We start from the raw sequence: 11,441 nt of genomic DNA, 5'->3' as shown, positions 1-11,441 counted from the left end.
TGCTTCTCCCAATAGCCCTGTGACTCCCCTTCTTACAGATGAGGTCATTGAAGGTCACAACATTAGTGAGTGTGTGGCAGAGGCAGGGCTGGAAACCTGAGGGTAGAAGAGGGTAAGGAAGGACGAGTACATACATACGGATGGAGGGATGGGCAGACAGACACCATGGGCAGCCTCGTTAATGCCCCAGTTCCCAGGGAGGCCACTGCCTTCCATTACATTGCCAAGGGTGTGAAGCTGGAACGCATGCCCTGCCCACTCCGGGCACCCTCTGAGGTGGGACGGGGCTGGGATCCAGAGACCTTGGCCTCAGGGTGCCTTGAACTTGAGCAAGTCACTCTCTATCAGTTGGCTTTCCTGACCTGTAAATTAAGGGATGGGGACTTCACATCTCAGAGAGCCCCTCTTGTTCTCATGATCTAAGAGGATAAGGACCAGGTGCCATGGTTGTGACAAACCAGAGGTAAACGCCTCGTCCTGGAATATGAAAGCCTGATTGAGGAAGGTGTTGGGATCGTTTCTCTAGGGAGATAGAGAAGCAGGATGCATCACAAGCCAGTCCTGCTTGTACTGCTTGCCCACTTGGCCAACATCACACATGAATTTCAGTCCTCCCAGAGGTCAAGAGGGTACTGTTTCCCTTTCCAGAGACAGGAGGCTGAACCTTGGCAGAATTTCCACGATTAAGAAGTGGGCTCGGGGGACTTCCCTGGTGGCACAGTGGTTAAGAATCCACCTGCCAATGCAGGGGACACAGGTTTGAGCCCTGGTCCGGGAAGATCCCACATGCCACGGAGCACCTAAGCCCGTGCACCATAACTACTGAGCCTGTGCTCTAGAGCCCGCGTGCCACAACTACTGAGCCTGCATGCCACAACTACTGAGCCTGTGAGCCACAACTACTGAAGTCCACGTGCCTAGAGCCTGTGCTCCACAACAAGAGAAGCCACCACAATAAGAAGCCCGCACACCGCAACAAAGAGTAGCTCCCACTCGCCGCAACTAGAGAAAGCCCTGCGCACAGCAACGAAGACCCAATGCAGCCAAAAATAAATTTAAAAATAATAATAATAAATAAAAATTTAAAAAGAAGAAAAAAAAAGGATGTGGACTCAGGTGTTGGAATCCCTGAACCACCTCATTCTAGCTGTGAGACAGGGGGTCAAAATAAGTCACTTTCCCCCCAGAACCTCAGATTTTAATGTACAAAAGGGGATAAGAATAGTACCCACTTGAGGGGTTGTTGTAGGGGTTAACAAGTGATGATAGTGACAGGCTTCACCTGGAACAGTCGTTCTCAGTGACACACCCAAGCCAGAAAAAAACGGTTCTTGAGGAGTAAAGAAAAACATACTCTTTTTATGTATAAAGTGCAGATATAGATACGGCACACAAACAAATATGCAATATATCTGCAGTATTAAAATTTCACCTGGGGATTTCCCTGGTGGTCCAGTGGTAAAGAATCCGCCTTACAATGCAGGGGATGCAGGTTCAATCCCTGGTCAGGGAACTAAGATCCACTAGGCCCTCGTGCCACAACTACTGAGCTCACGCGCCTCAACTAGAGCCCGCATGCTGCAAACTACAGAGCCCACATGCCCTGGAGCCTGCACACCACAACTGGAGAAGAGAAAACCTGCACACCACAACTAGAGAGAAGCCTAAGCACCACCACGAAGAGCCCGCATGCAGCAACTAAGACCTGATGCAGCCAAAAATAAATTAAATAAATAAATCTTTAAAAAAAAATTTTCAACAGGGACTTCCCTGGTGGTCCAGTGGTTAAGACTCTGTGCTCCCAATGCAGGAGTCATGGGTTCAGTCCCTTGTTGGGGAACTAAGATCCCACATGCTGCACAGTGCAGCCAAACAAAAATTTCACAGGAGTTCTGAACAAAAACTTGTGCAGGAGGAACCCTCCCACATCACTGGTGATTGTGGAAAATCGTGCAGCTGCTGTGGAAAGTAGTCTGGCAGTTCTTCAGTAAGTTAAACGTAAGCGTACAGTTACCATGTGACCCAGCAATTGCACTCCTAGGCGTATACCCTAGAGAACTGAAGACAGGTTTTCAAACAAAAACCCGTTAATGAATGTTTATATCGCCATCATTTACAGTAGCAGAAAGATGGAAACAACTCAAGTGCCCATCAACTGATGAATGGATAACATGTGATCTATCCATACAATGGAATATTTTTCAGGCATAAAAAAGGAATGAAGCACTGATTCATGCTACAAGATACATGAACTTTGAAAACGTTATGCTCAGTGAAAGAAGTCAGACACAAAAGGTCATATATTGAATGAGTATTTGTGTGAAATGTCAAGAGTAGGCAAATCCATGGAACCAGAAAACAGTAGTGGTTGCCAGGGGCTGAGGTTAGGGGGGATGGGGAGTGATTGCTGATGGATGTGGGGTTTCTTTTTTGGGGGATGAAAATATTTCAGAATTAGACAGTGGTGGTGTTTGCACAACTTTGTGAATATACTTTTAAGAGACACTGCCAAAGTGTATACTTTAAAAGGGCATGTGAATTTGTAACAGGGAAGAGCTAAATTGGACTCCATGTTCAATCTGTTTCTTTGACTTTAACCTTTGCTTTTCGTTGCTTTTGTTATTATAATCATACATAATGGCCTGCCTCAGGGAACCCTGCCCCTTTGCCTGAAAGTTAAACTAAAGTGCCTCTGTTCAGCTCACAGGGAGATAATCTGAACCCCCCCCCTCACCTGTGGATGGCTTCAAGAAAGAAGAAATTAACACATCCCCTCACCAGGGGATTTTCACAATTATGGCCTTTTTACTTTACTTCCTCATCTCCTCCCCTTCTCTGTACTATAAAAGAAACTGGCATCCAAACCCCATAAGATGGTTTACCGGAGACACTAGTCTGCCATCTTCTCGGTCTGCCAGCTTTCCGAATAAAGTCGTATTCCTTCCGTCAACACTTCGTCTCCCCATTCATTGGCCTGTCGTGCAGCGAGCAGAGCGAGCTTGGACTCGGTAACAAATTATATCTCAAAAAAGCTATTATTTTTAAATGTTCACGGGGAAATGTCTTAAAAGGCTGGAGAAGGGCAAGAATGAAAAATAGATTGAGAAACCCTGACCTGGAGCCTGCCCACAAGGAACGTCAGATGCACATTTTCGTGGTGGTATTTTTATTATTCTTACGGATCTATAATCTCTTAACTGAAACCCTGGGGACCAGATATGTTTCTGAATTCAGAATTTTTTAGAAAGGGCATATGGCATGCATACACGTAGTAGTCCCAATGAAGTTCGGGACAGCACCCAGTACTCCAACAGTGACATTTTGCAGGGAAACAGATGTACTTTCACAGTGAGTGAGCTGCATGAGGGCGCTAAGTCCTCACTGTCCCAATACGAGAAGCACACGTGGCTGTGGGGCTCTTGAAATATACCCAGCCTGAGCTGAAACGTGCCACGAGTGTAATACTCCCCAGATTTCAAACTTTGTAGTAGAAAAATGATATTAAAAAAAGAATGCAAATAATTAATTTTTATTGATTTTTCATGTTGACAGCAAGTTGAAAAGATAATATTTTGGATATTGGGATCTATTTGTTCAAATAAAATAGATTGTTAAAATTCATTTCACCTGCTTCTCTTTGTTTTTTTTTAATGTGGCCACTAGACGATTTTGAAGCACCCACGAAGCTTGCCCTTTGCAGCTCATATTCTGTCCCTACTGGACAGGCTCCACTCTAAGAAATCCTCTGTTCAGTTCAGGGGGCAGGTGTGCCCTCAAACGATCTTATTCCAAACTTATTTTTAAAAAAGGGACTTCCCTGGTGGTCCAGTGGTAAAGAATCTGCCTTGCAATGCAGGGGATGCGGGTTCGATCCCTGTTGAAGGACTAAGATCCCACATGCCGCGGGGCAACTAAGCCTGCGTGCCACAACTACTGAGCTCGCGCGCCTCAACTAGAGAGAGAAAACCCTCACGCCACAACTAGAGAGAAGCCCACGTGCCACAATGAAGAGTCCGCATCCCGCATCGAAAGATCCCGCATGCTGCAACTAAGACCCGATGCAGCCAAAAAAAATAAATAAAATTAAAAGAAAAAAAACAGGGGCTTCCCTGGTGGCACAGTGGTTGAGAATCTGCCTGCTAATGCAGGGGACACGGGTTCGAGCCCTGGTCTGGGAGGATCCCACATGCCGCGGAGCACCTAGGCCCATGAGCCACAACTACTGAGCCTGCGTGTCTGGAGCCTGTGCTCCGCAACAAGAGAGGCCGCGATAGTGAGGGGCCCGTGCACCGCGATGAAGAGTGGCCCCCGCTTGCCACAACTAGAGAAAGCCCTCGCACAGAAACGAAGACCCAACACAGCCATAAATAAATAAATAAATAAACCAGCTCCTTGTATGGTCCAGCCCTGCCTCCCAGGCTCCCAGCTCCCAGGTCCGTGGGGGTGAGTGGGGAGATAACTGGCCAGACATCATGACTAGACCCCAGCCCTCCCGAGCTTCGGCCTGTCCCTCTGCAGTCGGCATCCCCCACCCTCTCCCAGGCCTGGTCCTTAAGACCATCCTAGCCCGTGTCATCGTGAAGTCTGTTCCATAAGAGCTCCACATTCTAATGGAACAAAAGGTGTCAACTAACCCTACTTATATGTCTCAAGCTTCCATGGGATGTGATAGATTTAGTCAGAGCCCATCCCAACACTGTTCCTAGTGATTTTTAAAAATTTTTTTAGAGAAAGAGCTTCCTTTGTGTTTCAAATGCAGTGTCCAACCCTCAGGCAAGGCTTGGAGCCCTGAAGGCACCCGAGTGTGCTCAGGGCTGCCAGGGGAGGGACAGCCAGTTCGTGGGCTCAAAACCACAGGAACCTGGGGGGCGGTTAAGCTCGGCATGGCCCACTGCTCCTGGGTCTCCCCGCAACCCTCTCCTCTCTGCCAGAGTTCCAGCCAGCCGTTGAGCCTGGTTTTCGAAGCTCCCGCACATCTGGACCCGCACCAAGGCCTCCATGGTCTACTCCACGTTTGAGCAGCAGGACTCCTTCTCAGAGGAGCACAGTGACCTGTGCCTGGTGCAGCTGCTGGGAACCGGGTGGCCCCCTGGACGGGCCCCGCTTCCTGAAAATCCCAAAGTGCTTGCCCTCCACCAGTCCTCCCGTCCCACTCACTCTCCAAATCCCCAGGGGTTTGGGCAAAACCAGGCGCAAGCTCCCCCGAGAGCTGTTCCTTCTCCCACCCATCACTGTGAGTCAGCCCCCCTCTCTCCACCCGAGGCTTCCAGCCCTCTCCAAACACCTACCTCCACGCCCTGCACTCCCCAACTGGCTGGTTTCCCCACACCAGAGGGATGTTTCCAAAAAGCACATCTGAACACCCCACCCCAGTGCGAAGCTTCCTTGTTCTCAGGAAAAGCCCCAACTCCTCTGCCCTTCCAGGTCCCCGGGCCACTCCGGTCCAAGCCCTGGGGCCTCTTTTCAGACTCTCAAAGGCACCGGCTCCCTCCCACTTTAAGCTTTTGCCTGTGCCTGGCAGTCGCCTCTGTGGGGCCTCCTCCCACCCTGCCCCGCCCCAGGCCATGTGCCTAAGTAACTCTGCTCACACTTCAGGGCCAGCTCCAGCATCCTTCCTCCAGAACCTTCCCTGACCCCACCGCAGGGGGCTGACCTCCCATGGTGGACCGGTTCTCTTAGCCAGATGCAGTTCACATTTGTTTTATGGTTCTGTAGAACAAATGTGTACTGCATCTGGCAAGGAGAACCAGTCCCAGAAGGCAGGACAGGGCTGTAGGCCCCAGAAAGAAGGACCCAGCCTAGTTTAGCTCACCTGCTGTGCAGTGGGCTTGGAGCAAACCCCCAAGGGGCAGCCCTAGGTGCAGGGACCCATGAAACCCATGAGCAGAAGGGGCAGCAGGTGCCCGAGCTCCCACCTTCTCAGCATCCTTCAGAGAGGTGTTTGGGCCAGGACACAGCTGGGCTTGCAGACGGGCTATGCTCCAGTGAGGGACCTGCCCTGTCCCTTCCATGGGGCAGGCTTGGCACAGGGGGGTGGGCATGCCAGGCCCGGGGATCTGCTGTTCTGGGTCCAGGGATCTGCTGTTTAGGGCAATTCTGGGAAACATGGTACTTGGGGGTCCCACGGAGAAATGGGAAGTCGCAGCCCCTGGTGGCTCCCCTAACTCAGGATAGCTCCAGCATCGCCTCCCCTGGGCCGGGGGGCACAATTTAGCCAATCCAGACACAGGACACCTGTGTTTATCTGGCATGGCTGTGTGCCTGGACCCTACTGGGGGTTCTAATAACTAGAGGGGGCATCAGGACCAGGGAAGGCTCCGTGCCCTCGGGCTTCATTCAGGACACTTTTAACAGCTTGGAACCACTTCTCCCACAGGACAAACAGCAGCCAGCCCTGCAGGCTCTCCGATTTCTGCAAGACCCTCATGACCAGGCCCGGCTGCTCTGGCTACTGTATGTCTCACCAGCTGCTCTTCTTCCTCTCGGCCAGAATGGTGAGTGCCTGGCGTGGGCTCAACCACAGCCCAAGGAAGAGGAAGAATGACTGAAAGGGGCTCGTGACAGTGTGGTTTCGTATGTTCACACCTGGAAAATAAGCAGGTTTTAAACCCCTGCTTCAGACCTCTGGAGGCGGAAGTGAGTAGCCTGTCATTGTTCAGCCATGAAATCCAACCACAGTGGTGTGGTGGGGCGGGGGGGCGGGGGGGGATGAGATTCTGTTGCACTTTGCATGCTGAACTGGATCACAGGGTATTAGAAGAAGAGAGAGTGAAGCAGCAGAAAGAACTCAGTAAACAACAGATGGAAAAAGGTCTTAGAACAAAGTCAGTAGCTAGCTGCTTCCAGAAAACCAAACCAAGACCAAAACAGCCCCACCATCACTTCTCCTGTGCCCAAACACTCTTCCAAGCACAAGATTTGCTAGATACACATTTTATTTTATTTTATTTTGGCCTCACCGTGGGGCTTGTGGGATCTCAGTTCTCCGACCAGGGAATGAACCCGGGCCATGGCAGTGAAAGCACCGAATCCTAACCACTAGACCATCAGGGAACTCCCGCTAAATACTCATTTTAAACATACATTTATTTATATACAAAGTAGGGCTTGCTATCTCTATTCAAAAATGTTACTCAATGTCCGTAAATTCTTAGCCAAGAAAGGACTTGCTGATTTTGTTTAATAGATTTTTTTATTATTATTTATTTGTAAGCTGTCACAGCCCAGTGTTTTTGTAAATACAATAAAAGCCAAGTTACAAGGAAAGTTATTGTGATTACTAGATTCAGCAGATAGAAAGTTGCTCTGACATATTGCTATAGAAGTTTCCAAAGCCTGTTCTCATCCCCTGTCCTTGTCTCCGTGCAACCGCTCCGCGGCCCAGGCTTTGAGCTGCACTGTAGCTGCCTGCTTGCGGGGTTAGGCTGAAATCAGAATGCGGTGACAGAGCGCTTTAGAGCGCCCCCTAGTGTCGGGCGTCGTGTCAGGCACTTCCAGGTTATGGTACCAGCCCCCCCTTCCCCCACACACACACAAGCGCCCCTCGGGTGCAGCTCCCATCGGCATCGCCCTTTCCCCATGAAAACCCTTGAGGCTCACAAAGGTTAATTTAGGGGGTGGAAGTCGCACAGCTCCTAAGCTGCAGAGCCGGGGCTCGAACTCAGCTCTCTCTGTCCCCCAGTGACTAAGCCCCACCAGGCTGGGAGTGTGGATAGGGAAGAAATTTTGGGAAAAGGGAAAGGACTTGCCCCAAAGGCAGCCACTTAAAAAACCGTTTCAGAACAGCAGGTCTTTTCCTGTAACAGCGTGCATGAATCGCTCAGACCACCAACTTCCTTGTCTCTTGGTGTTTGTTCCCCCAGACGGAATGCACGAAGGGGCTGTTCCGCCAGAGCCAGCGCTACATGAACCTCTTCTGTGCCAGCATGATGGACCTGAACCGGAGAGCTGAGGCCATCGGATACGCCTACCCCACCCGGGACCTCTTCATGGAAAACAATGGGCCCCCGCATTCTGCTCTAGGAACAAAGCAGTAGGGTGTCCCTGATTCCGGCCACACACACAAACACACACATACACTAGGGCTGCCAGGTTTAGCAAATGAAAATATAAGAGGCCCAGGCAAATTTGAACTTCAGATAAACAACGAATACATTTTTAGTATAAGTGTATCCCAAACATTGCATGGGCTATACTTAACAATTTTTTTCTTTTTTTAAATTTTTTTGCCACACCGTGTGGCATGCTGGATCTTAGTTCCCCAATCAGGGATCGAAACTGCGTCCCCTGCAGTGGAAGAGTGGAAGCACTTAGTCTTAACCACTGGACCACCAGGGAAGTCCTACTTAACAGTTTTTTATTCATCATTTATTGGAAATAAATTTAAGTGGGCATCCTGTATTTTATCTGCCACTGTTTTGACTGCTTCCTGCCCCCAAAATCTGACCCAGTGATGGAGCTCTGGACAGACTGAACAAGGCAGGACCCAGGTTTGGGGGCCCCTGCTTACTAAGGCAGACCCTCAGGGCTGCCTCCTTGCAGCCACTGTGCTGAGTGCTCACCTGCTGGTGCCACCTCTCTCTAGCAGGTGGCACCATGGTGGCCTTGGGGAGGGGGAAGAGGTGGGCCTGGGGGATAGGCCTGAAGAGGGTCCCCTGTCTTTGCTTCCAGTCATGTTCTGTGGAATCAGTGGCTTCTCCAAATTCTATAAACTCCGGTGGCTGGAGGCCATTCTCAGCTGGCAGAAGCCACAGAAAGGATGCTTTGGGAAGCCAGGTGAGCTGTACTTCCTCCCTGGCTGGGAGCAGGGGTGGGGGTGGGGGCGCTGGGCTTCTATGCCAGTTGGGGAAAGGATGTACTGGTGTTGGGGGGGTGCAGAGAGAGGTGTGCAACATGCATGTCCATGCACACACATGCACACACACACATACACACACACACACACACACACGTGGAAATAGGCTCAGAGTTTTGGAAGCCAAAACTTTGCAGGATGAGGGGCGGTCTTGTTGGAAGATATCGGACCCCTGCACCTGTGTTAACAAATTCATTTCTTCATCAAGTATTCCCTGAGCACCTACTATATGCCAGACACAGTTCTAGGCTCTGGAGAAACTAGGCAGGGAAAAGAGAAACGAGGAAAAGAGACAGAAACCACCTACACAAACCAGTAAGTGAAATGCGAGTTCTGATAGTGATTGTGAAGGAGACATCAGGCTGAGAGAGAAAAGAACATTGGAGAAGCTTCTTTAGGCAGAGTAGTCAGGGGAGATGTCTGAGAGGTGGTGACACAGAAGCAGGGGTGGAGGGAACTATATTCAATATCCTATGATAAACCAAACGGAAAAGAATATGAAAATGAATATGTATATGTATAACTGAGTCACTTTGCTGTACAGCAGAAATTAAACACAACATTGTAAACTGTACTTCAACAAAATTTTTTTGAAAAGAAGAAGCTGGGACTTCCCCACCGGTCCAGTGGTTAAGACTCCATGCTTCCACTGCAGGGGGTGTGGGTTCAGGGTTTGATCCCTGGTCGGGAAACTAAGATTCCCACATGCCGCGAGTCATGGCCAAAATTTAAAAAAAATAAAGAATAAAAAGAAGAAAAAGAAGAAGCAGAGGGTGGAAAGGCAGAGGATGCAGCCCCTTTCCAGCCATGTGACACCAGACAGCTGGTCCTCTTTGGAGTATATCACTTCACCTCTCTGAGCCTCAATTTTCCTGTCTATAAATAAATGAGCAAAATAATCTCCACCTTCCTGAGCTATGAGGAGTAGACATAATACATATGAAACCACCTAGCTTTTGCCAGGTACAGACAAGGCTCCCAGTAAATGCTGGCTTCCCAAATGAGAAGCTTAGGATGCTCAAAGACCAAAGCTTTTGAAATAAGATAGTCTGTTTTAAGACAGAGGCGTTTATAAAATGAAGATTCTCAGGCCTCCAGACCTATAGATTCAGCAGGTGGAGGGGCTGCGGACCCCCATTTTCAATGAGCTCCTCTGGCCATTCTGATATGGGTGATTGGGGGGCCACAATTTGGGAAACATCAGTAGATGCATATTGAGGTGGTATGGAAGTATCTCTACCCAGGGGCACGAGGAAACTTCCAGAAGTGCCTCCAGATTCAAGAGAAGACTTGAGTTGCTTGAGGTGTTGTGAAGAGTAGGGGGCTTAGCCAGTAATATTTAAAAATCCATCTTGAGAAGTTCACCTTTCATTCTTCTCTCAGCTGCTGAAGATGAAGAATTACCCAAAGCCATTCAGTACCAACAGCATCTTTTGAGAAGAGTGAAGAGGCGAGAAAAACAATTTACAGGTAATGAAAATACCCAAGACATGAAACCAAAACCTAGAAAGGATACACACGGCTTGCATTCAAGGAAAACAGGCTCCCAGCATCACCCAGGAGCCAGGGTGGGGGGCCTTTGTGTTTGGGAGCTAGAGGGAAGGGTAGGAGTCTCTGATGCCCTCCTCTTTGAAAGTGGGGAGTCCAGAGATGCTGTCTCCAGTGAAGGGAACATAAAAGAGAAGTTTCGGGGCTTCCCTGGTGGCGCAGTGGTTGAGAGTCCGCCTGCCGATGCAGGGGACACGGGTTTGTGCCCTGGTCTGGGAAGATCCCACATGCCGCGGAGTGGCTGGGCCCGTGCGCCATGGCTGCTGAGCCTGCGTGTCTGGAGCCTGTGCTCCACAACGGGAGAGGCCACAACAGTGAGAGGCCCGCGTACCGCAAAAAAAAAAAAAAAAAGAGAGAAGTTTCAGTGTATTACACACTGAAAGTCACAGAGATAACTGCTCTCGGTCAAAGTCTAGTCAGGAAAACAGAACCTGCATCAGGAACTTCAGCAGAGGGAATTGAATATAGGGAACTCAAAGGTGCTGCAAGAGCTGAATACAGAAAAGGTGAGAAAACACAGACATTAACCACTGCAGGAAGCCCCCGTCCTCCCTGGAGGCAGAGCTGGAGGGACCGTGAGAGGAGATGGGGTGAGCGGAGCCTGCAGAGGCTGGACACAGAGGAGACAGAGAGGGGCAAGGGGAGAAATACCCTGGCTTCTCCCCTCATCCCACCTGTGCCTGCCTGTGGTGGGCAGGGCAGTCTGGGAAATGTAGTTTGGAGGGGTTGGTGCACTGGGGTTTGGAGCAAAGAAGGGCAGAGAGGGGATCTTTGAGCCAGGGGACAAGTGATGAACACAGTTCTGGTGGCCGCACGTCCCCAGGCTGGCCGAGGGAACATCTGAAAAGTACTCCCAATGGAACGGTGGCCACCGCCCAGCACTCACAGCAGGGCCTGTGCCTCCCCAGATGGCTGCTCTTCCCACAACACGGCCATGGCTGTCGCGGCCCTGGGCGGCTTCATCTACGTCCTGGCGGAACTCCCGCCAGCAGACGGAGAGCTGCGGCCGCCCACACCGACACCACCCAGCAGCCACTGA

The 11,441-nt window shown here is 50.2% G+C and overlaps 1 protein-coding gene across 1 annotated transcript; it reads left to right on the top strand.

Annotated features, from left to right (window-relative positions):
* The first annotated feature begins 165 nt into the window (after window positions 1-165).
* On the top strand, window positions 166-11,441 carry C16H16orf89 (chromosome 16 C16orf89 homolog). The gene is given in 8 exon segments (XM_004286953.1): window positions 166-276; window positions 4,934-4,958; window positions 4,961-5,081; window positions 6,377-6,494; window positions 7,863-7,998; window positions 8,671-8,775; window positions 10,238-10,324; window positions 11,311-11,441. Coding segments are annotated over 8 exon segments (834 nt in total).

This window comes from Orcinus orca, chromosome 16 (genome assembly GCF_937001465.1).
Source record: "Orcinus orca chromosome 16, mOrcOrc1.1, whole genome shotgun sequence".
NCBI lineage: Eukaryota > Metazoa > Chordata > Mammalia > Artiodactyla > Delphinidae > Orcinus > Orcinus orca.
This window is presented reverse-complemented; position numbering and strand designations above follow the sequence as displayed.